Here is a 25,773-nt window from a genome sequence, read left to right as displayed (position 1 = left end):
TTAGTATACCGATTATACAGAAATTGTACGGTATACCGAAAATTTCGGTACGATATCGATATATATCGTTTTATACTGAAAAAACCTTATAATTTTAAAATTTTATAAATTTATTGTTTTAAAATATTATATATTTTAAAAATTTATATATTTTTTGGTATTTCGGTATTCCGGTATATACTGAAATTTTCAAATTGCATATTTTTACCGTACCGAAAAATTTGGTATTTCGGTATTTCCGTATATACCGAAATTTTTAAATTGCATATCATTACCGTACCGTATCGAAATCTTCGGTATATCGAAAATTTAGTAAATTCGATATTTTTTTTTACGATAATCTCGGTCTAACTATAATTCGTTATATTAACCATAGCTTATGATGAAAGAAGATTCCCATATGTAATTTCTTATAATTTTACCATTTTGATGTAAAAACACATCATCAATCAATAAGCAACTGATATCGGACAAACAATTACACCGACTTGCTCACCGTTTTACATTCTCTCACGCTCCTTGATTTTCTTTCTCCGTTCATTCTCTCATGATTTCTGCGTGTTTACTGTTTTTTTGTGTCGATTGATTGTCGAGTTTCTCCATTGGGGCCAGGTGCACACTTTGTTTTCTTCTGCTTTTCGTTGGATTTCCGGCGATTGTGCTGTTATTATTTTCATTTTTTTTTGGCTGGCAATCATTGTTTTGAGTTAGATTTATGTGTCGGAAATATGATTCTTCCATATGTGTGTTCTGGGTTTATAAGAGTTTACTGAACTGGTAATGGATTTGTTCGAAGTGTTTATGTGTTCCACTGGATAATGTACATTTTGTGCCCATTTGTGGGAGACTGTGAAATGAGATGTTCATTAGACTTGAGATGATTTTCATGGGGGATCTCGAAAATATTGTTACAAATATGTTTGAAGTTAAATTTAGTGGTGAATACAGGAAAGGGTTTTAAAATTTAAATTTTGGTCGATGGATACGATTTTGTAATGCTTTCAAATTGATTTGGAATGAACGCTTTGGGAGGATAATTTGTAAGAAGTAGAGATGAATTTGGCCTTGGCGAAATTGTGGTTCGTGGACTCGAAGGAAAAAAAGTGTATATCCCTTTCTTTTTTTATGATATTGGTGTGTATATGGACGATTGAATAATGTTTCATTTGAATGATTCAAGTATCATCTGAAGATTATTCCTTTTTTTATTTATGCTTCTGTTCATAGAGACCCTAACACAATCATTTACTTTCCTGGATATCGATTAACATTGCTGATTGCGTTTTTGTGTATAGGTGGCAAAAAAGAAAAAAAGACTGCCTACTAAGTTCTGAATCTGACGGTTCTATATTTTATTGAATTTGTTTGTGACTGTGTTCTATCTGTCCCTCTTATTGTACTGTTTTTGGGACTTAAGTTGTAGCTTCAGTTTCTCAACTACTTTTGGTAATTTCATGATTTCTTTCATCTACTCCCGTATTCAGTATCAGGAGGAGAATTCAGATATTTAGTCTCAGTGGAACTTCTTCTGTATGGATGGCTTCTATTGTGAAATATAGGAATTTGAGTAAAAACCAACTGGGAGGTGTCATATTTGGTTGCACGAATAACACCACGAGCGAATGTATCACCAAGAAGCTTTTTGGTTAGTTTCAGTAGTGTTGGTATCATCTTCATAAATTTAGTACATTGTTCTGAATTGTTAAGTTGTTAAATACATCCTCTTATGATAAATTTTGGATTGCGCTTATGTTATTCCTGTGGCATTTACTTCTTTATGTTTCGTAGGACTCCCAGCTCAGCACTTCTCATATGTAAAGAACATCGAACCAGGTTTGCCACTATTCTTATTCAATTACAGCGACAGGAAACTTTATGGCATCTATGAAGCAGTTAGCTCCGGGAAAATGTATATTGATTCATATGGCTGGACCTCAGATGGTTCAGATAGAACAAGGTATCCTGCTCAGGTATTATGTGGAAACTACTTGTTGTTTTTGGTTTTATCTGAGTGTGATAAGAATGTTGTCAAACTTCAAAGATAGACTGTAGTATCTGATCTTCTTTTTTTTTTGTGCACAAAGGTTCAAATACGCGTGCGTCGGGAATGCCAGGCGCTTTCTGAAACTCTATTCAAGCCAATAATTTTTGACAACTACTACAGTCAAAATCATTTCTTGTTTGAGTTGGATCATGTTCAAGCAAGCAAGTTAATTTCTAAACTCACCTCTCTAGCATTTGCTCCAAGTGTCTATACCCCTCAAAATCCGCCGAAATTGTTATCTGCAAAGCAGATGTTTCCTCTAAGCATCCAAAGAAAGGAAAGCCAAGCTCCAGAGCGGCCATATTTTACAGATGATTTTGCCAACTCTGATGATCCTTTTGGAGCACTGTGTAATCCAGATGATTCTTTGTGTTTGAATGGAGACAACCCGTTGATGGAGGCATCTTTAGCCAACAAAAATGCAGAACCTGAAGAAAACGACCTTATATACATGAATTTAAAAGAATTGGCCCGACATAGTCCGCATTCAGCTGCAGCTGTAACTGGAAAATCTGAAGAAGTTACTTACATGGAGGATGTGGTCTTGGAGCATGAGACTTGTGAAAATGGCATGTCAACTTTGGGAAACAGGAATAATGAAAGGCCTTATCATTCTCTTGATTCTTACACAACCATATCACATGTATTTGTTTCAGTATTCAAAGGCGATTTTGGTTGGGATAGTAAACAAGCAAATTGAATTGGTCTTGGAGGTTTTTGAGCTCAGCTGAAGTTTGATTGACATATCGGAGTATTTCATAGGTATATGTCTGAAAACCAAGTATTTCAGTCAGAAAATGAAAATAGTTTGAAGCCTTATTCAGGAGACATTTAATGTTTATAATTTTTATAGCATCACAAAGTCAGTCAAAGACTCAACGCTGAGTCTGTGTTTTCCTTTCTAAAAGCACTTCAAGTTATTAGTGCGACACCAGAAGATCGATCATTTATGAGATTTTCAATTTGTTCTCAAGTTTCAGTATTTATAACGTGAACATTTTTTTCATGCATTAGTCTTTATGATATTTGGACATAATTTATGTATTAATATCCCTTGTTTTCAATTTCAATTTGCATTAAATTTAAGTTTGGAGGCGATCCTAGTTTAAGCGGTTGCTAGTTGAAAATTTGAAATTTAATCTCAGTAATGCTCACATGAAAGGTTAGGTTTTGAATGCGAGTTCTATATTGAGAGGGATAGCTTTTTCATTCTAGCTTTAAATTTATTCATTTGTTTATTTATACTATGAATGCAGCTGCATCGGGAAATGGAGGAGCTGAAGGCTTTCAAGCAAGAACAAACATGTAAAATCGGAACTTTGGAAAAGAAACTGGTATTCCCTTTTCCTTGCAAAATTACACGGGCTTACCTGTTTTATCGAGTTGAGACCCATAGGATTTTTTGTTATCCCCATGCTCATCTACATGAAATTTCAATAAAATAGGATGGATTACTGGTCTAGTGATACTGATTTTTCTTTAACCTTTTGTCAGTCAACAGCTCTTGATGTTTAACATCCACCATTCTTACTCGAGAAATAGAATAGCTTTCTGATTATGATGTTTAAATGGTTTGGTCTGGTAAAAATCCCTACGACATTCTTATCTGATGCTTTATATCGTTTTAGGCTGAGGCAGAACTGGAAATTCAGAGACTGGGAAAAGTATGCATGAGATTTGAGTCTGTGCCTGAAACTTCAATGACAGTTGGTGCTGCCACTGGCAATGAAACACCGGTTGAGTCTCCAGATCTCAATGAGTCAATATTTTTAGTAGGTGGATATGATGGTGTATCATGGTCATCGGCTTTACATTCCTTCTCGCCTGTGAATGATGTCTTAAAAACCCTTAAGCCAATGTTTTCTGTTCGGTCATATGCCTCAGTTGCAAAGTTAAATAAGGAACTTTATGTATTCGGTGGCGGAGATGGTACTTTGTTGTATGATACAGGTATAGCATGATTTTTCTTTCCTTGTTTTCTCCCCTTTTTTTCTCAATTTTTTAACAGTTAGATCTGTTCGCGTGAAGTTGAGTCGTACAATCCTGTCAACAACCAATGGACTTCGCGTCCGTCCTTGAACAGAAAAAAAGGCCACCTAGCTAGTGCCGCTATACATGGAAATATTTTTGCTATTGGTGGTGGAAATGGGGTTGAATGCTTCTCAGATGTAGAAATGTTTGATTCAGATGTTGGACGATGGATTTCTACACGCTCAATGCTGCAAAAGGTAACCTGAGCCATTGCTTATAATAGAAGAATATCTATTAAGTGTTGACTTGTTAGAGGTATTATTACTTCACCTTTTCTGCATTTTTGGATGAATTTTCTGTTGAATTTTGATTTCTGTAAAACCACCACACTAAACCTACATTTTATTGAAATATATTAATTACCTGCAAACATAGTCGTTGGACATTTGCAAGCCTTTCAATTCAAAGAAGGTGCTATTATTACCAATAACCTGTCTGTTGTCAGCAATGTTTTCTGCATGGTGAATCCCTAGGGAGAGTTATTATTTGCATATGCACCATACAAAGTTGTCACTACGTCTTCTCCAATTTATTTTCTGGAAATGAAGGAAAACTCATTATTTTTCTCGGTTTTTCACATGACTGTTTCTTTACAGCGTTTCGCTCTTGCAGCTGTGGAGCTCAATGGCGCTCTCTATGCTGTTGGAGGATATGATGGAATTGATTATTTGATGTATGTTGTTTAGCCAGTTTGCCATTCTCTTATCCATATTTGCCGCTCAATATTTACTCTGGATTTTCTGCTATCTCAGGTCTGCTGAAAGATTCGATCCCCGAGAACATTCTTGGACCAGAATCAGGAGTATGAACACAAGGAGAGGCTGCCATTCATTGGTAGCTATGAACGAAAAGCTGTAAGTCCATTTTCTGTATTTTCTTTCAAAAAGTACTGATCACGCTTTGGAATTTGGATGCGTCCGATACTTTTGACGATTATGACCTATCGATTTGCAATGACTCTATTTGAATGCTGTTTTTCAGATATGTTGTTGGTGGTTTCGATGGAATTGATATGGTACCAAGTGTTGAGATATACGACCCTCGTGTTGGAACCTGGATGATCGGAGAGCCAATGAAGCAGAGCAGGGGATATTCAGCTGCTGCGGTTCTTAAGGAATCCATTTATGTCATTGGAGGCGTTAGAGCTAACGAGGTCGTACTGGACACGGTAAGCTTCTGGTGCTTTCTTGTTTTCTTTTATTCTTGAATTTAGACTAATGATTATTGCAATGGCAGGTTGAACGCTACAAGGAGGGTGAAGGTTGGGAAACAATACAGTCGAGGTCAGTCGGACAAAGGACCTTTGCCTCTGCCATTGTCTTTCACACAGATTGAAATTCGCTCGGTTGGGTTTTTATTTCGGTTTTCGGTTTTGAAAATGTATAATTAGATTTCCGAACCATTTTGTTTTGGTTCCGTTTTGCAACAAAACGGTTTGGTTATTTGGTTAGGTTTTTTCAATGTTGATAAATATTTAAATTAGTAATTAAAATATAATATATTAATTTTTAGTTAATTTTTTAGTAAAAATTTAAAATATAAAATAATGAACTAAATAAATAACAATTAACTAAAAATTAAAAAATATTCTTAATTCAATAAAATAAAGTATAAAATTTAAATAAAATTATTAATTTAATTAAATTTCGGTTTTTTAGATCAGTTCGATTTTGACAAATAAAATTTTAAATCAAATCATATAAAATTCTGAGTTTGAATTGATTCGAACTAAAATTTATTCCTTCAAAATTAAAGATAAAAAATTTTATATAAAAATGAAACTGATTTTTCAACAAGTATACTATAAAATAATATAAATCTTTTTAGTTTTTACTCAAAAAGAATAAAAAATAAGGTCTGAATTTAATTTATATAGATTGTAAGACCGAATATTTACTACAACAAAAATTACAACCAATTATAATAGTACAAATCAAATATTTTAATTCGTACAACCGTTCAAGCAATACGATTAATCGCTCTCTCAATAAGACAATTATCACAAGTGAACGTTGATAAAATAGTTGAAATACATAATTTAATGAATCTATATATGCGGCAAGATCTTTGATTAATTTACGGTTCCGATTTCAGTTCCACTGTATTACAATTCCTTTAGACTAGAAATATGTTCGAATCTAGTATGATCTAATATAGTTATGTGTGGTATAATCAATCTTACACCAGAATCCGAAACTTGGAACGAGGTATCGGGTTCGATGATGCAAATGCATCAACATCTCCCCATCTAAAAAATCATTTTAGATTTGCAGTTCTACAGCAAATTTGTAACGGAAACAGCCATCCATGTAGATAATAAGATCACTATGCATTAATTGCAACATTAAATTTCCCATTGACGTGGTCAAAGTTTCAAAGCACGTGGAGGTCCAAGTTGAACGTTCCTTACCTCCTAGCTGACATACCTAGCCGTTTCATAGGATTCCCGCGTTCACCATCTCCAGAACTAGCCGTTGGGGTCAAATTCTGCAGCTTAGATTCCCTCGCTCAACGTACTCATAAAAAGGCAACCACATGCCACCAAAAAGCCATGCTAGAAAACGATAAGCTTGATTCCATATAACCATTTCTCCCCCTCCATCTTTTTCTATTTACCATTTCATGGATGATCAAATTCATTACTCAGCACGGTTTCCGCAGTGTCGGCTGGAAAGAGAAGCTTATTTGAGGTGGGCTTCAGATAAAAGTAAGGAAAGTTGGTTTGAGCTAGCCCGCTACCAGTTTTGCCTCTTTCTGCTTCTTTTTTCCAATTTCAGGGCTGTTTCAGGCAAGAATGATGGTGGATCAATCGTCAAGCTATCAGATTATCAGGCCCTAATGGCCTTGAAGAGCGAACTTGTTGATTTTAGAGGGGTCTTGAAGAGCTGGAATGACAGTGGTTTTGGGGCTTGTTCAGGTAGATGGGCTGGGATCCAATGTCTCAATGGGCAGGTTATCACTATCCAGCTTCCATGGAAGGGATTAGGAGGTCGAATATCCGAAAGAATTGGGCAATTTCACGCCCTTAGACGCCTTAGCCTTCACGACAATGCCCTTGTTGGACCCATTCCCAGGTCTCTTGGGCTCCTTCAAAATCTAAGAGGGGTTTATCTTTTCAATAATCGGCTTTCAGGAACTATCCCTCCGGGGATTGGTTACTGCCCTGTTCTTCAAACTCTCGATCTCAGCAATAATCGGCTCACAGGCAGTATACCTCCCATTCTTGCAAACTGCACCAGGTTATATAGACTTAATTTGAGCTACAATAATCTCTCTGGTTCTGTTCCTGATTCTTGGAACGGTAACATCTCTCGTTTGAGTTACCTTGATTTATCTAGCAATAACATCAATGGAAGCTTTCCAGAATCTCTAACCAAGATCTCTTCTTTGGTTATCATAAATCTGAAAAACAACAATCTTGATAGCCAGATCCCATATTCTATCGAAAGACTACATAATCTTTCGGTGCTAATCTTGAGAAACAACAGATTCAAAGGCCAAATCCCAGACACAATTGGTGATATTACCATGTTGACCTTTCTTGATTTGTCTGAAAACTATTTAACAGGGCAAATTCCAATTTCACTGGCCAATCTACCAAACCTTTCTTCCTTCAATGTCTCCTACAATAATCTATCAGGTGCCGTTGCATTCGTTCTTGCGAAGAGATTCAACTCAAGCTCCTTTATTGGTAACATGCAACTATGTGGATACAGTAGCTCAACCCCATGCCCTTCTCCCCAACCCGATAATCTCTCTTCTCCTTTTAAGGGGTCGGCTATGAATCCCGGAGGACGAATGGGGACAAAAGACACTATTCTAATTTCTGTCGGTGCCATTTTACTCGTTTTGTTACTTTTATGTTGTGTGTTTATGTGCTGTTTGATCATAAGAAAAGCTGCTTCCAAGGGCAAAAATAATAACACCAGGGGCCTGGCATCCAGAAGCAGGATTGAAGTTGAATCAGGTGGTGAAGCTGGGGGGAAGTTAGTCCATTTCGATGGCCATTTTGTGTTTACAGCCGATGATTTGTTATCCGCAACCGCTGAAATAATGGGTAAGAGTTCTTACGGCACCACATACAAGGCTACATTAGCGGATAACAATCAAGTTGCGGTGAAGAGGCTAAGAGAGAAGATTACAAAGGCCAATAAAGAGTTTGAAATCGAGCTAGCGAAGCTTGGAAAGATTCGACACCTAAATATCTTGGCCCTCAGAGCTTATTATGTGGGACCTAAAGGAGAAAAGCTTCTTGTCTATGATTGTATGCCGAATGGAAGTCTTGCTTCATTTCTCCATGGTAAGCCCGTCTTAACAAAATCCCGAATCTTTCTTACTATACAATGTTATAAATAACCCGTTGAATGTGTTTAATCTGTCGTGATGCAGCTCAAGGACCTGAAAAGATTGTGTCGTGGAAATTAAGAATGAACATAGCTATCGGTATAACTGAAGGACTGCACCACCTTCACACGGAAGAAAATATAGTGCACGGGAATCTTACATCAAGCATTGTCCTCCTTGATGAGAAGAATAAACCGAAAATTGCTGATGTCGGCCTTTCTCATCTCGTAACAAACGCAGCCAAAATCGACATAATTGCCACCGCGGGCACGTTAGGATATCGAGCACCAGAGCTTTCGAAACTAAAGAATGCGAATACCAAAACAGATATCTATAGCCTTGGGGTGATTATATTGGAGCTATTGACGGGGAAATCACCCAGTGAGGCAACAGATGGCCTGGAGCTGCCTCAATGGGTCGCGTCAATTGTGAAAGAGGAATGGACTAATGAAGTTTTCGACATCGAGTTAATGAAGGATGCGTCGAATATCGGTGATGATTTGCTTAATACATTGAAATTGGCTCTGCATTGTGTGGACCCTTTGGCAGCAGCAAGGCCCGAGGCTCTGCAAGTTCTCCAAAAACTTGAAGAGATTCAAGCAGGCTCCACGGTCGCATCTCCGGCCGCCTCGGTGGGTCAGCAGAAAAGTGAATAAAGAGATCATCTTATGGAGACATGAATATTAAAACAGACACTAATGAATCAGCGATGCAAGTTTTCTTGGTGATAATATATACGTATACACATATACAAGCACTCGGTAACAAAATTATTCATTCATTTTGTACTTATTATTATTAATATTATTATTTGTTGAAGATTAGAGAAAATAAAATGGCCTTGATTCATTCATTTTATGTACTAGTTTTGAATCAAGGTAAATGAACTATTTGGATTATCTTATGGATTGAAAATGTATTTGCCACTTGGAGTAAATTATAAGGATATCCTGGATTTTAATGTCTAGTTGTTATGTAAATCTACATAAATTGCTTGGATCATTTTCAATTAATAGATTTCAAATAATTTATGACGTGATTTGTAAAAAATAAATATTTGGTAGAAATATGTGGAAATTGGCATACTTACCATGTTGTGAAAAGGGAGTAGGTCTCTTGTGAGATTCGTGAGACATGTCAACCCTATCGATATTTTTAGCATAAAAAGTAATATTTTTAGCATAAAAAGTAATATTTTTTTATGAATAAATCAAATAAGAGACCCGTACGACTTGTGAGACTGTCCCATATAAATTTTTATCGTTAAAATGAAAGTTTTATCCCTCAAATAATAAAGGAAAGTTTGTCTTCCTTTTATAAATGCCTTTCGATTTCGGGCTGAAGTCTGAACCATTAGCCTCTTTATTATTTTCGCTCGGTCGATCACAAAATGGATGACCGTCCGATTGACAAAATCAACATCTCAGGCGCAACATTAGCCTCACTTCTCCACCGCTCCGCCGCTTCCCCGGCGGACCTACATGGCTTTCTCTTTGGTCACGCCACCCTCTCCACTCCCAATTCCCTGTCCGATGAATCCACCTCCGCCGCCACCCAAATTATCACCGTCACTGTCACCTCCTTCCTCTCCCTCCCTTCCCATCTCCCCCTCCCTCCGCCCTCTCCCTCCCCTGCCTCATCCCTCATCGGGTGGTTCTCCTTTCGCCGCAAAACCCCCCTCCGCCCCTCTTTGAGAGATTCCACCACCACCCTTGCTCTATCTTCATCTCCTTCCCTCGCTTTCACCCCCCAGAACTCCACTATTTTCCTCACCCCCTCCCTCTTTCTCCTCCTCACGACACCGTTTCAAGATCAGTTGATCCACACGCACGAGTACAAGGCTTTTCAGTATCGCATTTTTGTTAACTCATTCGAGCCCAAGAGCCTGACTATTATCAACATCGGGCCTTCTTTCCGATCCCAATTCGATTCTTTCATCCCAAATGTTCCCTTTCCCTTTATGGATTTCGAACTCAGGAGTTCGGATGCGATGGCAGAAGATGAGAAAGAACAGACTTTGGCGAGTACGAAGAGGAATTTGATTAACCAGAAGCAATTGGACATGTGCGCGGAAGACTTCGATATTCGCAGGCTCAATAAATTGATGGGCTCGGAGGCTGCAAACTACACCAGCGAGTTGGAGGATTTATATGGTAAAATGCTGGCTAAGATGGATGAGCTATCAAGATTGGTGGAGCAGACCTCTGCTAAAGTTTTGGAGCAGGTGAGATTTGACAATAAAGATTTTAAGCTTGTGAAGATTTTGAAATTGGATTAATGTTGAAACTTTGATCTAGCAGAGTGTTATTCTTTGACCGACAATGTTTTGATTCTTCTCAGGAGAGTCATAACATGACGTTGAGGTACAAAGTTGCTGGCTTGGAATAATTCCGTGATGGTGGCAATCCCTTTTTGTCAGCTTAGGTGGTTTTATTACTCCTTTTTCTATTCAGCATTCAATCCTTCGTTTGGTAGTTTTAATGCTCCTTTTCTATTCAATCCTTCATTTGGTAGTTTTATTGCTCCTTTGCACCAAAACACATGATGAAAGGAGTTGAATATAGTGGTATAACTTAGTTTTTGGTAAGCCCAAGGCAAGAAACACAAAAAGTTTTGTGATAAATATGGACATGATTGATCCATCTCGATCCGTGGGATCTGACAAGAAAGAATATGCTTATTGAATGTGGATCGAATTGCTAAAGGTTTTCATAGCAATGTGCCTGTAGTGGGTGCCGGGGTGGTGAGACTTGAGAGGCTTTCTAGATAAGTTAGCTTTGGATTTGAGGAGTTTTTGGGTCGCTGAAAATGGTACATTTCACATGTGAGTGTAAATTGACTTGTTGTTATTTAGGACTTTTTCGAGCTACTTGAATTAAAGTGAATCACCAAAAAATTAGGGGCTTAATTGATCCCTTGTCATTTCTCTCACATATATAACGAGAGCAATGCATTTGTTGGCACTTAAGCCAATTGAGCGTTCTATGATTGGAATTCAATAGTATTTTTGGAGGTTTTCTGCTGGCAGATAAAAAGATAAAATCTTTTATTAGTTTAAATTATATAGGATTTGACTTTCTCCTATTAGGTGTGTGTTTTCACAATTTTACTGAAATGTGCTGGATTCACTTTGCACTTCCTTAATTGTGATACGTGGAATATGTTATGTATACCGAAGGGACTTCTTAGGGCTCGGATTATACCGAAGGGACTTCTTAGGGCTCGGATGTTCTTTAAAATTGGTTGAAATTGTCCTTGCTAGTTTTTATTTTGTTTGATGGTATTTGTGCTCTATAATTTATTCTGCTTTCTCTGTGTTGAACTGAGTGGGGGTTTCTATCCCATGTATGGTATCAAGGAGTTTAAACAAGTTGTGTTTGTTCATAATCAACGAAGTATATCCACTAGTCTGCCTCGAAGCTTGTCTGTTTAGATAGTGTTTAAGAGATTTTTTGCTTATTTTAAAGTGATTCTTTTAAAGTTATTTTGAAGCGAGTGAAAAACAAAATTATTAAGTATTTGAAAATAAAAATATAAAGCGAATACAAGCTAAAGTTTGAGTGTGTGGAGAAAAATTGTTTCCAAATTTAATTTTTAATAAAATGCCAACAATATCCTTAACCTATATAACATTTATCTTTTTTAATTATCTTAATTTTTGTACAGACATCATCGACAATATATTTATATAATTATTATCACATTTTGAATATTTTGTATCAAAATTAATTTTTTTTATAATATGAATGTGCGGAAATTTATATAAGATTAATTAAAATAAAAAAACAAATTAAAAAAATTGTATAAATTCACAAAATATGTAAAAAAAAAATATTTATTGAATTGAAAATTCATAAAAATGCATTATATATTTTTTCAAAATTAATTTTTTAAATAAAATATGATTGGAATTTTATGAAATATATTCGAAATTCTTAAAAACTGATATAAATAAAATTTAACATTTTAAAAAATCTCCAAAAATATTTATAAAAATTTAGTGCAATGGTAGAATGTGATAAAATTTTTATTTATACAGATGTCAAATTATAATTTTAAATTGTTAATTTCTTTTTAGTTTTTGATTAAAAATCATAAATGTTGAAACAGAAGCTTGTATTCACAAACGCTCCAAAGCACTGAACCAGCTACAAGTCAGGAAGTGCACTCTCCTAAACACTCCCTTAATCACCCTTGTGCTGCTTCTGTGATACTTTATTTGCAATTTGCATATTCCACTTTGCCCTCTTTTCTTGTTGCAGACCTTGTATCCTACGAAATTGACATGTTTTACTTTATATTCCTGGATTTCGTGCTATGCTCTGTGTACATACACTGAAGTTCTCCGAATAGTTTTTCTGTATATCAACGGAAGTTCTCCTAATCCCTCTTGGTTATATATTCGTAGGTGACATTTCTCCTGTATGTCTCCTCAACTTTTCGAGTATAATCATTAAAGATTCTGGAAGCATGAAGGTTCTCCATCGGACCTTGCAGCTGGGCTGAGTAAAGCATGACAATCTTGGAAATGCCTGTGTTTTTGGTTGCCTGGAGTCGACTGTGGCCCATCTCTATGCTCCTGCCTTCAGTCTGGCGAATGTATTTGTTGTTTAACTCGGAATGCCTTTACTTTTGTTCCATATTCGCGTGTAATCCTGGTGTTTATGTCAAGATTTTTTTTCTCGTGGGATTGCCGAAGACGCTGTAATATGATTATCCAAATCGGGTTACTTGTCTCCTTGGCTACTGCTGGTTTCATTGCACCAACCCCTTCTGTTGTGACTTGTGTCTCAGTTTACTGTCCAAAAAATAATTTTTACAATTGATGTAAGAGATGTACCGAGACTTGAGCTTTGTGTGTGATAATGGAGCTTTTGAGAACCTAAAATAATATTATACAACAATTATTAATGACAAATTGATGTCTATTGTGATTTAATTTTAAAAATAAGTAGATAAAACAATATTCCCAATAAGTTTAAAATGTGCCGGAGTATATGATTGGCGCTAATTCAAAAAAAAAAAGTCGCAAAATTCCCGCTTTGGTAAAATGTCGAATCTGAACTCCAACAATGGTTATTCCGGGACCACAATCTCGACGCCGGGAGTCATTTCCGGTGGGAAGAATCCGATCAACAGCTGTGGAGAGAAGGTCAAACCGATGCTCCAGCATAGGGAACTGTTGATACTTCTCGCCTTCCTTCCATGCAAGATCTCTTAATTCAAGGCAATTTCTCTGTCTGTTTTATTCGGGTTTAGATTTTGTAAACGCTTGTTCATGTAAAAGGATTTTCCACAACAAAAAAGTAGGTCGTTCTAAGTTACTGGAGAATGAGAAGGTTTACGTGGGTAATTCACCGATGTTTTGAAACTAGCAAAAGCACGTTCAATTCTCGGTGATGTGGACGAGGTGTTCGCTGATGCAGGTAGAAATTTTGATTCCTATTGTCGCTTGAGTAGCTCGTCCCTACTTCTTATCTAGATATTCATGACATGATGATGGCATTCGCCTCTGAGCTATTTTGCTTCTCCATTTCTTGCATCCCATTGATCTTTTTCCCGACTCTAATCCGGTTTCTTCTTTGTTTGTCCATATCAAATAGTATCGAAGGAGGAGCCAAATGTTTGGTTAATAAGATGAAAGGTTTATTCCGTCAAGTGTGACAGAGAACTTGTCTTTTCAGGAAAAATGCAAAAACCTTTGCCAGAACTTCTCAAAGAGTATGACCTGGCTATAGGAATATTTCCCCGCAATGCCACAAACTACGAGTTCAATGAGGAAACAAAGAAGCTGACTGTTTATGTTCCATCAATCTGTGAGGTTGGTTACAAGGATTCGTCTGTACTACGTTTCGCAAATACTATAACTCGATATCCGGAGAAAGGTAAGCTGACTGATATAGAGGGAATCAAAACTAAAGTGATGATTTGGGTTGAAGTGACTGGCATTACATCCGAACAATCAAAGCTTCATTTCATTGATGGGATTAGGAAAACCAGAAGCAGGGATGCTTATGAGGTACTCAGAGATGGGATAGGCGATGGCAAATTCTAATATCTTTCTAATCTTTGGTAATCGGTTTAATCATCTAGAGTTGTAGCATTGTTTCTTGGGATGTTGGACCATTTTTAATATGACTTGTACAATCCATCAATTGACTAGTATTTTTGTGAATGCGCTATATTCGTAATAACATGTAAGAACATTGATAAACAATCAGAAATAAATAAACTAACATTTGGTTGTATCAGTTCCTATCATGCAATGTTACCCTAGGTTTCTTGAAAAGTATTCTTACTGTCTTGCGTGGACATTGTTAAAATTGCATGCAACTCTAAAGAAAAAAAATATTGCAAAACTTTTATTCAGTGCACCAGCCGGGAATCGAACCCGGGTCTGTACCGTGGCAGGGTACTATTCTACCACTAGACCACTGGTGCTATGTAGCCTGAAAACTAAACTAAATAATATTTAATGACTTAACCCACCAGCCAAATTCGATGACGCTTTGGGATTCAAAATCCCAACCAATTAAAATTCAGGTCTCCACGGATCGCGAGCGGGCGGGCCAGGTTGGCCGGGGGGTTTGGACATTTTTTTTAAAAAAGAAAAATTATATATATAGATTTTTTGTAGTGAACAATTATGAGATTTTAAGGATAAACTTCTTATTTTATAGCTTTCTAATCCCTATTTTTTAACTAAAATTTTGATGTAGGATATTGAAAATAATATGCATTGTCTCACATCGAAATTTTAATAAAAGACGAGATTGCAAGATTTTAAAAAATGAGAAAACTAACCCTTAATATTTTGTATAAATGTGATCGATTATTTTGAATTTTATAATTATTATTTATTTTTTTATTATTTTAAAATTTTAGATGGCCCGTGGACTGCCCACTAATCTACAGCTTATCTTGGGTTGGGTTCATAAATTCTCAACCCACCAAGAGCCGGACCTGGGTTTTTGGCTTAGCCAACCCGTTTGACAGCTTTCCAAAGATGATCGTTTTCCTAGAAGATGAAATGGATCACCGTAAGATTAAAAAAATAAAGGATAACCCACAATTTAATGAGTAAGTCTCTTGTTAGACGATCTTACGAATCTTTATCTGTGAGACGGGTCAATCCTACCGATATTCATAATAAAAAGTAATACTCTTAGCATAAAAAGTAATATTTTTTCATATATGAACCAAATAAGAGATCTGTCTCACAAAATACGATCCATGAGATCATGTTACACAAATTTTTGTCCAATTTAGTTGGTATTTCCCGGTCTTTTGATTTCTCTTGCGACAACTTATGACAACTCAACAGGATAACATCTTTTCATAAAAACAGCAGTTTTCTGGAAAAAAATTTACGGATCAAATTCAAGAACTCCACGTCGTGTGAACAGATTACATGAAGCCAAGATACCTTTTGAATTTACATAATGATGGGTTTCGGATATTTCGTTCGGTACCATAAGATTCTGGATTAGACCACGAGCCAACCACACGCCATTGTCCAGATGGACCCGTTTTGTACTCTACGTGTTACTTCTTCAATGGCCAAAGGTTGGCAATCGTGACTTCGCCATTTCTATATAATTCAGCCACCAGACTTCCAAGAATTCCACGGCCAGCCCATTCTGGATTGTGTTTATCCAACTCCCAGTTCTTCTTCTTTTTTGTAATCTGTTTGAAACCCTTAATCTTTTGGAGAAAAGATGATTCTTGAGGCGATTTCAGCTGTTTCCATGCCGTCATTGCGTGGTTCTTCGAATCTTGGATTCTTACAAGATTTAACCAATCCAAATGTCATTTCAACTGTACCATCTCCTTGCTTGAATCCCTTTACATCTTCGTTTTCTTCCTCAATCTTCAGTCTTTCTTTGGCGAAAAGACGCGATAAAGGTTTCGCGACCAGTGCCACGAATGAGACTGCAAGTTTGCCACTCACTGGGCTTGTGTTTCAGCCATTTGAAGAGGTTAAGAAAGATGAATTTATGGTCCCAATGGCTCCTCTTGATTCACTTGCTCGCCAGAGGTACTCCAAAGAGTGTGAGAATGCCATTAATGAGCAGATCAAGTGAGTTCTGGACAATCTCCTCCTGTTTTTATTGAAACTTTTGGTGTTTAAGTTTTATATTTCTACCTGGGTTTATTTACGTTGATTATTCATCCGGTGGGTAAATATTGTGGTCCTTTTAATCAAAAGGGGATAATTACTTTTGAAAAGCTTGGTAAATTCAAGAATCTTGGGGAATATGGGGTATCATCTTTAATGAATTCCGGGCCTCTTGAGGGATCATATCTACGTTGGGTGTTTCAAAATTTCAAACTATGACCATTGCTACTGCTTGTTTGTTGGAATACCGCAAGACTTTAAATGTGGTGCAGCTTATTTAACCTGAGCAAAAACTTGGCTTGCATATGAATGTTTCTACATGCTGTTAATATAATGTTGGATATGTTCTTATGATTTGAGGTGTATCAGGCAAGAGTTCTTATTTTGAGTCGTCGTAATTAATTATTAAACAAACAGCAGAATTTGTGATTATACTTCAAATGCTGAAGTTTATGGATATTTTCTTCTGTTTCAGTGTGGAATACTCTGTGTCCTATGTGTACCACTCCCTTTATGCCTACTTTGACAGGGATAATGTTGCTCTAAAAGGCCTAGCAAAGTAAGTGCAAAAGACACACATGTTTTCTTGTTCATAACTTTCTCTCTCACTTTACTTTTCTTATGATTTGAATGTTTAATATAATTATTTATGGGCAGGTTCTTTAAGGAGGCCAGTGAAGAAGAAAGAGAACATGCAGAAAAACTAATGAAATATCAGGTATAACATGATATGCAGTTGTCCATTGGCTAATCCAACAGAGATATGATGAGATATTGTTTAAATTTCATGTAGATTCATACCCAAAAATATATTCAATCGCCACATCTCATACCAGATGAAAACAAGAGATTCAAACTATCTTAGTCAGACATTATTTAAATGTGATTGCCACCTTTTCTGGTTCTAACTTTGACAAATTGCAGAATAGGCGAGGAGGGAAAGTTATCCTGCATCATATCAAGCTTCCACCTACCGAGTTTGATCACATCGAGAAGGGTGATGCACTGTATGGTGAGTTTTTCTACCTATCAAATCATGTTTTCTTTAATGTAATTTTTTGTCAGGATCCAATTTTTTATGAAATGCGTTCTATTACATATTCCGTGAAAATCTTCTTTTGAGTTCTTACTAGAATTCTCTATGATCTCTTGATTCAGCGATGGAACTTGCCTTGTCCTTGGAGAAGTTAACTAATGAGAAACTTCTTAAAGTGCACTGTGTAAGGAGTTTTTAGACATTTTTATGCTGTTAAATTACGTCTGTCGTTTGCTGATCATAGGTTCTTGGATTCCAAACAGGTGGCTGATGAAAATAATGATCCCCAGATGGCAGATTTCATAGAGAGTGAGTTTTTAGGGGAGCAGGTAAGGATTCAACTTGATGGAATTTGTTATACCAATTTAATTGCACTCAAGAAATGTGTTAGAAATACATAAAAGCCATCAAGTCGAGTTTACGAGTTTGTTTCGCATTTTCCAGGTCAAAGCCATAAAGAAAATTGCAGGATATATAGCTCAATTGAGGAGGGTTGGGAAAGGACACGGTATGATCATATCTGTCTGTTAACCATGATGGAGGAATTCTCAAGTCTCAACTTCATAAAAAAAAACCTATATCTAAAACAAAGCAAATATTTGTTTTCAAACATGCAGGTGTATGGCACTTTGATCAGGTGCTGCTTCATGAAGGCGACGGGGTACTTTAAAGAAATCGAGGCCACGCTATATTAGAATCGCTATGCCATCCCGGTTATCAGTTCTGCTATTTGGTTACTTACTGTTGAATGTTGAAGTATGAGACAAAATCTATCCTACAGTCGTTATCGTTTGGTTTTCAATAAGCAATCGTTGTGTACTATCAGACTTTATTTAGCAGCAAGTCGTGTTACCCTTTAAGAACATGAACAATTAATTCTAAATCACAGGACGTTTGGCTCATGTTTCTGAAAAAATAATGATGCTGATAAAAGATGAAGCAAAGCTAATTCCCAAAAAAAATTTTGAATAAAAATGTCATATTATCATACTGCTTGAAAACATGATTTCCAAAATTTAAAGCTCTTGCTGCTACTTCCCCTCTCTGCAATTGGTGGATATGATGAGTGTATCATCTCCCACATCACCCGTATATCCGTGTATCCGGCACACGCCTCCATATCTTTGTAGAGAGTAATCAACCCTCTAGTTTTTTCTGCATGATAAGAAAGTTTAGACTCATTAGAGGAACTTAAAAATGGCCGAGAAGAAGTATTCTTGGAAGAGGTATGTTTACCTTTCGCTCCATTTCTAAGAAGTGAAGCGGCACTAGCAATGGAGTTGTTGATTAAGGAGATCAGTTTTCTCTTGTCCATCTTCATGAAGGATTCTTGAAAGGCCATTCTTGATTCTTGCCTATTTATATAATTTTCTCTCCCATCACTTGACCACTGCTAAATAATTGCTTTTATTTTACATGAACTAGCCTACAAATGGTATCGAACAAACCATTTTGAAATTTTTTTTTTAAATTAAATTTTGTGATTTTCATGACAAAATTCTTTTGAAGGAAATCGGGCATTATCGTTTAAAAATATGTCAAGTCATTCTGCTTCATTAAAATTTTGAATCCGTTCTCTGTTTTTCCGAGTAATGTATTAAGAAGGTGGGTATATTTTAAACAAAGATGTTATCATTAATTCATTATTCATTTCAGGAATTTAAATTCGCATTAATCCATTGAAATAAACTAATTTGGAGTATAATTTGTAAAAGAAGAATCTCGATTTGGAGAAAAATATAATATTCATCAGAAACAAACATATGAGCAGGAAGAATAGGTGTGTAGTTTGGGCCCTAGGTCAAACGGTTGGTTGTTTTTTCTTTCAGTGCCTTTCTGCTTGTGTACACTCTCTTCCCCAATTAAAATAATAAATTTCATCAATGATATGATTAAATCTGGGATTAATGTTACATGTAGAACTAATTTTATATGATAATTTTTACGACACAAAAATATCATTTATCAAAATCTAATGATAAATTCAATACAAAATATCATGATATAATAACAAAATCTCGCGATATAGTTGTTGTAAATATCGTTGTACTATATATTTAGCATTATTCTAAATCTAGAAAGAAAACAGCACAATCATAACAAATTTGGTTTAAAATTTTGAATGTAAATTATTAGTGTTGGCACCGGTAAATAAAATTATTATTTTTCCTTAATTTTTTAGTAGTTGTAATAGTTATACCCAAGATAATATAGCCAACATCATCCCAAAATTTGGTATAACCTGTTCTTCCTGATTTAACACTGCGGTACAGGTAGCAGAAGTGAGTTCCTAGAAAGTATGCATGTGAATTCTAACAAATTCTGGTAATGTAGTGACCTAACTCATTCCACTTTTAAAACAAAGTCACACTTGCACTAGTGTGCTACCCAGAGGGATACCGTGGATTACAGGAAACAAGTAAACAACCCTGTTTCCGGATCATTTGGAGGTGATTGGCGACAACAAAACGGGTCATGAGGCGGGTTAAATTCAAGCTCTTATCGACTACAATCCAAATCTTCCGCTCATATATTCAATTGATATATAATTCAGTCAATATAAGTCATTAGTTTTTAAGAAATATATTCTGATTATCAGCGTGTAGATGAAATATAGAAATTTTAAACCAATTTGCAGAGACAAAAGAACCATCAGACTCTAGATATTAATTAGACAACAAAGGTCAGCCAAATCAAAGATTACACATTTTTCAACATGAAGAACAAGCTTGCATCAGAGTTTCAATAACAAATCATAATCTGAAGACTTTTCCACAAATTACAAGTTAGAGTAAATACAAAGCAGAATTCAGATTCATTGCAACTTCATCATTTTCCAGATATCATTACATGCATCAAAGGCAGAATGCTTTGCTGGATCAAACTCAAAATTGTCAACTACTTTCTTATCTCTCACCACGATATCTGGACTCATTGAGTTAAAGGAGAATCCTTCAATCAGGGCAGAAGCTCAGAGAAAAATCTAATGTAAAAGTAATAAAAAGGATACAGCCTGATATTTTGGATAGATCATCCAAATTTGGGATTATGTTGGTGACAGACGCATGCATTGAAAGCTTCATCCTACAGGATAAAAGACATTTGCTTAGCTGCTGTTAGTAAAGAAAATTTGGGATAATGATTCACTCATTTTAAGCCATGAGAACATTGAACCACACGGAAACAGAGATAACTAAAAATTAAACATAGTACCACACACCACCGCTTAAAATACCCAAAATTTTCAAATGGGTCTTACTCAGCTCTCAGTTCATCTTGCTCGGATTTCTTAAGGGTCTGCCTTTGTGCTTCAAGATTGGCCCTTTGAAGCTCTAGATCATCAATTCCATTGACCGTTACTGTGTTTATAATAAACCAATTTAATGGGAAACAAAATCAAGAATAGAAAGTAGTTTTTCTAGAATCAGAATATAATCAGCTACATGAACCCGATACTTATCTAAGCTCTTCTCTAAGCATTCGTTCTAGTTTTTGTCTCTCTTCCAATTCTTTTTCGAGCAAATCTAGTGCTACATCAGCAACGCATTCGGATTCTGCAGCTGCTTCTTCCTGCTTGCATGCTTCTATCTTCTTTTTGTAGTCTGGGACAAGTACAGTTAAGGGATCTTAAGGGATCCAAAGATATTCTATAAGCATCACCCGGAACAAATCGGTTGCAGGGGATCTTAAGGGATCCAAAGATATTCTATAAAATTGACAAGAATCGACATCATAATCACGAAGAGACTCAAATGACCTTTAAAAGTCTTACTGTAGTTAGTGGACTAGATTTAGTATTTGAGCTCTCATGTCTTGTGCCCTAGCATTTCTAATCGAGTTGATAGTCAAGAGAGTAGCTTTACTAGAAAAAAAATGCTATACCTGAGCGCGAGAGAGAAAATTCTGCACAACAAACACAGCTCAAATCCTAGATCTTGTCTGTCAAACTGGTTAATAACATTTATGTGTCTTAAAAACAGCTCAACAGATAAAAAACAGTGTGAACTCTAACCATAATTATACTTCTTGGCTCGCGCTAGACACGAATTGAAGCATTAAAGCAGAAATTCTAGAGGATAATCGGTATGCAGGAATACAACTCTACCAAATATGTCATTATTCGATACACGTACAAATCTGGGGCAACAAAAAAAATTAGACTAACAACCAGCAGAACTTAAACCAAATCCAATCATTTAATAACCCAGTTGAAAACGCAGTAAACATCGCTAATTGGGCTGAAAATAATAACCTTCAACGGACAATTGTACTTCGTTTAAATCTTTATTGCACCGAGACTGAAGAGCTTTGGAATGGCGCAGAAAATGCTGGAGACCAACAATATCCTTCTCGTCTTTCAAGAAATCTATCAAGTTGTTGCTGTACTTCATCAACTCTTCAATATCCATCTTCCTCGATGACTCTCCCATTCTACCCAGCAAATCTTTCTCTCTCAAATCAAAATTCAGAGTGAAAAAAGAACAAAACATATAGTTGAAGTCAATTTTTAGGGTATTCCGATTGATGGCGATAATTGTCTAAAAGAGTATCTTTGATTTGGCTAGTATTTTGGAGATCTGATAAAGTGAATTTTGAAATGTTTGAACGTCGAAAATTGTAATTTTAGTTATTTAAGTAATGTTTATTTTAAATTTTAAATTTTAAATTTTAAGTTTTTAATTTGACATACAATAATTTATATTTTTTATTGTTTTTGCATTGTTTTTGGAGTGAGTCTCATGTGAGACCGTCTCACACAAGTTTTTGCCTTGTTTTTGTATGAAACATTAAATTCATCGGATATTATTTATTTGAAAGGAAAAATAACTTGACTCAAAGATAGTTAAGTAAATGATAAAATATTATCTGAATAATCAGATAGACCACTTAAAGTTATAAAGCTAAATTATTGAATAAAGTTTTCCGTACTAACAGTGTCTGAATTGTCAGAAATCCGCGAGTACTAACTACAATGTATAAATTGTCAGAAATGAATGTGACTTAAAAAAGACAGGAATAACATCTACCGTATTTGAAATAAATATAATATTTGATTTTATTGATTGTTGAATCCAATTCTATAAATAAAGGAACTTTTAAATCAGTTTGATATATGGAATTATCGCATAAGTTCAAGTATTCAAGATTTCAATAGACCAACTGCTTTCAATATTTCTTAGCATACACTTAAGTATTATATCATATCATTGATGATCAGTTTGTGCTTAATATTTTCATTTAGAAATATTTGTAAATTGACAGTTAGTGTATTGTTCATTGTTGTTTAAGTAAGTAAACTTAAAATATGAGTTTCAGTTGGACAGTGATAAAGCCATGTTGAATCGGATTATTACAAAAATTATAATCTTCAAAGCTTTCTAGTGAACATCCTTTCCTTATAGTTATAATCTTCAAAGCCTTCTAGTGAACATCCTTCCCATAAGGAAGAATGATTGACGTATGAGTTATTCAAATCTCATAACATCCAGAAACATTTTTGCGTTATTTAAATTTCAGTCGGCTTACTATCGACAACTTAATTGTTTTTCTTACTTAGCGATTGTTTTAATGCTCAATCTGTCAGTTTAACTTCCTTCGTAATAGAATCTATTTGATTAGCCAACTAACGTTGACATGAGGAAAATTACTAAATCTAAATGTGTTAACCCAACCGATTTTTTGCAAAAACTGATGTGATTGTTTAAACATTCAACCCCTTATAACCAATTAGCAGATCTTAACATTGTAATTTGCTTATTTGGCTATTGGACTGATTTTTACTCGATATGATTCTAATAATTTCTTGAATGTGTCAATATTTAAATTACAAATAATTTGTAATTTTTTTGACAAAAATCAATTATTTACGCTTCATTATTTTGATAATTCTTATTCTGTTCGTATCATACATAAATTCATCTATGACTCGTGAAATTAGGTATAAAGAGTTAATTCATTGAGTTCATTTTTAGTTTATATATGTTATTTTTTATAATTTAATGAATTTATGTAACATATTGAATATTAATGTCATGCACAATTAATCATCAACTCGTATATAATATTTGTATATTTAATAATAATAATAATAAACTATATAGAATATTCCTTAAAAAATAGCCAAATGCCTAAAATTTTCTGGAAACGGCCTTGATTGGATCATCAATTGAAAGAAGAGCATGTATAGCTTGGACCGTAGCTTTAGCATCTGATTCAACAATCCGGTTCGAAACTTAAAAGTTGAAACCGAGTCATTAGAAAAGCGACCTTCATCGCAAATATTTCAACCCTTATTTAAATATTGCAATAATATAATTTTTTGACTTACAAAAATAGTTTATCGATCCTTATCTCGTTTAAATGGATATATTTAGGCTACGTTTGGTACGAAGAATTAGGTGTGTTTATGATTTTTTTTAATCCACTTAATCCCATTTTTTGTAGGATTTTTATTTAAGCAACTGAATCTCTACTATAAATAATTAGGTTATCCATCATATTTTTTCAATTTTACTCTTCTCCTATATCCAAACTCACCACTTCCCGCCGCCGACCGCCGCCGTCGTTGGTCGACGACCGCCGCCGACCGGTCGACCGCTATCGTCGCCGCAGTCGACTGTCGGCCGACAACCGTCGCCGCCGGCCACCACACCGCCGAAGTGGAAGGGCAGTTTTGTCAATTCATCAAAAGATTCTTAATTATCTCATTTTAACTATGATACCAAACATAATATTATTTTATCATTATATATTATATTTCTACTTCAATCATTTTTTTTATCATTTATCTCTTAATCATTTCATAATTTTATCATCCGATCAAACTTAGTTTAAAGACAAAATTTAAAATTTGTCAATCTTTAAATTAATAACAACCGAGTATTGAATTCTAGTTTATATATGGATGGCTTTCAAAGTTTCTAATTCGATTTGCCCTAACTTTATTATTCTGATTCTTGAATTTTTGTCTATTTTCACATACAGGTAACTGATTTACAACAATTGAGTCTCAAACATAATACTTCATTTAAAAATTGTGACTTTATAGACCATAAGTCATCAACCACATTGTGAAAATTCAATCAAAAAGAAAGTAGGACAGTATAATAAAGAGGGGTACGCCATCAATTTAAAGTCGAGAAAAAATACCGAATTTTCGATATACCGAAGTTATCTTACTGAAAAATACCGAATTTATTGAATTTTTTTGTATATCAAAATTTTCGGTCTGTATGGTACCGATACCGAAATATTCGGTACAGTAACGGTATGTAATTTGAAATTTTTGGTATATACCGAAATACCGAAATAATATATATAATATTTTTAAACAATAAAGTTAAATATTTTAAAAATAAGGTATTTTTTAGTATAAAATGATATATATCGATATCGTATCAAAATTCTTAGCGGATGAAGAAATCACACATATTGCGGTTGAAGTTTATTGGTGTTCATTGATGTCTTGGATCACCACACATGTTGCAGTTGATGTTTATTGTCTTGATAAATTTGTTTTGTATATATCTTTCTGAGTCACTTTGACTGTCTTGAGGGATTTGTTTAGTGTTTGTGATCACTGACCTTGGAATAAGATAATGATTTTTTTTTATATATAATTTTGGTATGATGGTATTTTACCGATACTGTACCGAAATTTCAGGAAAGTAACGGTATCATTTTTCTCATACCGATATTTTCGATACGATATATGGTATTCGAAATTTCAGTACGATATATCGTACCTACCATCTCTAGCCATCATCTCGTTATGACCATAAATTATAACTTTATATTTGCTCTCATAAACTGATGCAATTAAGTTATATTAAATTACATAAAAATTGCAGAGCTATTAAAAGTTGTCGATATGTCCGAGTGGTTAAGGAGACAGACTCGAAATCTGTTGGGCTCTGCCTGCGCAGGTTCGAATCCTGCTGTCGACGTTTTTTTTTACCCCTGAAAATGGGCCAGTCTGTGACCACGTATTACGAAAACCCATTTTGTCAAGTGGGCCGGTCCAGCACATTCCATCTTCGCAGAACCCGAGCCTACTAACGTCATCACCCACCCCCTACTCCAAACCGAAATTCCAGACTCCACAGCTTCAGCAGTTCCTCAAGCTCTTCCAACCCATCTCATTTAATCAATCAATTCACCCCCCTAATCTTACCCACTCATTTCCCTTCTATACCCCCC

The 25,773-nt window shown here is 35.3% G+C and overlaps 5 protein-coding genes, 1 long non-coding RNA gene and 2 other non-coding genes across 17 annotated transcripts; 5 read left to right on the top strand and 3 right to left on the bottom strand.

Moving 5' to 3' along the window:
• The first annotated feature begins 418 nt into the window (after positions 1-418).
• LOC140977174 (uncharacterized) lies at positions 419-5,586 on the top strand. 4 transcript variants are annotated; one of them, XM_073441795.1, is made up of 11 exons: positions 419-612; positions 1,491-1,645; positions 1,789-1,970; positions 2,085-2,687; positions 3,301-3,378; positions 3,673-3,994; positions 4,073-4,272; positions 4,672-4,748; positions 4,828-4,929; positions 5,057-5,243; positions 5,312-5,586. In XM_073441795.1, exons 2-11 carry the CDS (start codon positions 1,537-1,539, stop codon positions 5,408-5,410), a joined length of 1,959 nt encoding a protein of 652 aa, XP_073297896.1. In that variant the 5' UTR covers positions 419-612; positions 1,491-1,536; the 3' UTR covers positions 5,411-5,586. The 4 variants fall into 4 exon arrangements, with proteins under 4 accessions (XP_073297896.1, XP_073297895.1, XP_073297897.1 ...); XM_073441794.1 differs by having other exon boundaries at positions 1,485-1,645; XM_073441796.1 differs by lacking the exon at positions 1,491-1,645.
• Positions 5,587-6,535: 949 nt separating this feature from the next.
• LOC140977169 (probable leucine-rich repeat receptor-like protein kinase IMK3) lies at positions 6,536-9,342 on the top strand. The gene is made up of 2 exons (XM_073441786.1): positions 6,536-8,375; positions 8,465-9,342. Exons 1-2 carry the CDS (start codon positions 6,698-6,700, stop codon positions 9,073-9,075), a joined length of 2,289 nt encoding a protein of 762 aa, XP_073297887.1. The 5' UTR covers positions 6,536-6,697; the 3' UTR covers positions 9,076-9,342.
• Positions 9,343-9,738: 396 nt separating this feature from the next.
• On the top strand, positions 9,739-14,626 carry LOC140977170 (uncharacterized). Of its 7 annotated transcripts, none has more exons than XR_012175372.1 (4): positions 9,739-10,643; positions 10,760-10,843; positions 14,009-14,063; positions 14,158-14,626. XR_012175372.1 is itself a non-coding variant. In XM_073441791.1 (3 exons), exons 1-2 carry the CDS (start codon positions 9,810-9,812, stop codon positions 10,805-10,807), a joined length of 882 nt encoding a protein of 293 aa, XP_073297892.1. In that variant the 5' UTR covers positions 9,739-9,809; the 3' UTR covers positions 10,808-10,843; positions 14,158-14,626. The 7 variants fall into 7 exon arrangements, 5 of the variants coding, with proteins under 5 accessions (XP_073297892.1, XP_073297889.1, XP_073297891.1 ...); XR_012175371.1 differs by having other exon boundaries at positions 14,104-14,626; XM_073441791.1 differs by lacking the exon at positions 14,009-14,063.
• Positions 14,627-14,789: 163 nt separating this feature from the next.
• Positions 14,790-14,860, bottom strand: TRNAG-GCC (transfer RNA glycine (anticodon GCC)). Its single transcript has one exon. It is a non-coding gene; the product is annotated as a tRNA-Gly (tRNA).
• A 1,166-nt stretch (positions 14,861-16,026) lies between these two features.
• LOC140977171 (ferritin, chloroplastic-like) lies at positions 16,027-18,476 on the top strand. Its single transcript, XM_073441792.1, has 8 exons — positions 16,027-16,499; positions 17,014-17,097; positions 17,196-17,256; positions 17,463-17,550; positions 17,697-17,758; positions 17,838-17,903; positions 18,019-18,082; positions 18,192-18,476. Exons 1-8 carry the CDS (start codon positions 16,138-16,140, stop codon positions 18,242-18,244), a joined length of 840 nt encoding a protein of 279 aa, XP_073297893.1. The 5' UTR covers positions 16,027-16,137; the 3' UTR covers positions 18,245-18,476.
• On the bottom strand, positions 18,233-19,518 carry LOC140977172 (uncharacterized). The gene is made up of 2 exons (XR_012175373.1): positions 18,811-19,518; positions 18,233-18,729 (listed from the first exon to the last, which is right to left on the bottom strand). It is a non-coding gene; the product is annotated as an uncharacterized lncRNA (long non-coding RNA).
• A 698-nt stretch (positions 19,519-20,216) lies between these two features.
• Positions 20,217-22,175, bottom strand: LOC140977168 (kinetochore protein SPC24 homolog). The gene is made up of 5 exons (XM_073441784.1): positions 21,827-22,175; positions 21,035-21,176; positions 20,834-20,935; positions 20,585-20,658; positions 20,217-20,499 (listed from the first exon to the last, which is right to left on the bottom strand). The coding sequence occupies exons 1-5, from the start codon at positions 22,062-22,064 to the stop codon at positions 20,390-20,392; spliced, it is 666 nt and encodes a 221-aa protein (XP_073297885.1). The 5' UTR covers positions 22,065-22,175; the 3' UTR covers positions 20,217-20,389.
• A 3,263-nt stretch (positions 22,176-25,438) lies between these two features.
• Positions 25,439-25,520, top strand: TRNAS-CGA (transfer RNA serine (anticodon CGA)). The gene has a single exon. It is a non-coding gene; the product is annotated as a tRNA-Ser (tRNA).
• Positions 25,521-25,773: the final 253 nt, after the last annotated feature.

The sequence above is a fragment of the Primulina huaijiensis genome, chromosome 5, assembly GCF_012295235.1.
Source record: "Primulina huaijiensis isolate GDHJ02 chromosome 5, ASM1229523v2, whole genome shotgun sequence".
Taxonomy (NCBI): Eukaryota; Viridiplantae; Streptophyta; class Magnoliopsida; order Lamiales; family Gesneriaceae; genus Primulina; species Primulina huaijiensis.
The sequence above is the reverse complement of the archived record's forward strand: the minus strand, read 5'-3'. Positions and strand labels throughout refer to the sequence as shown.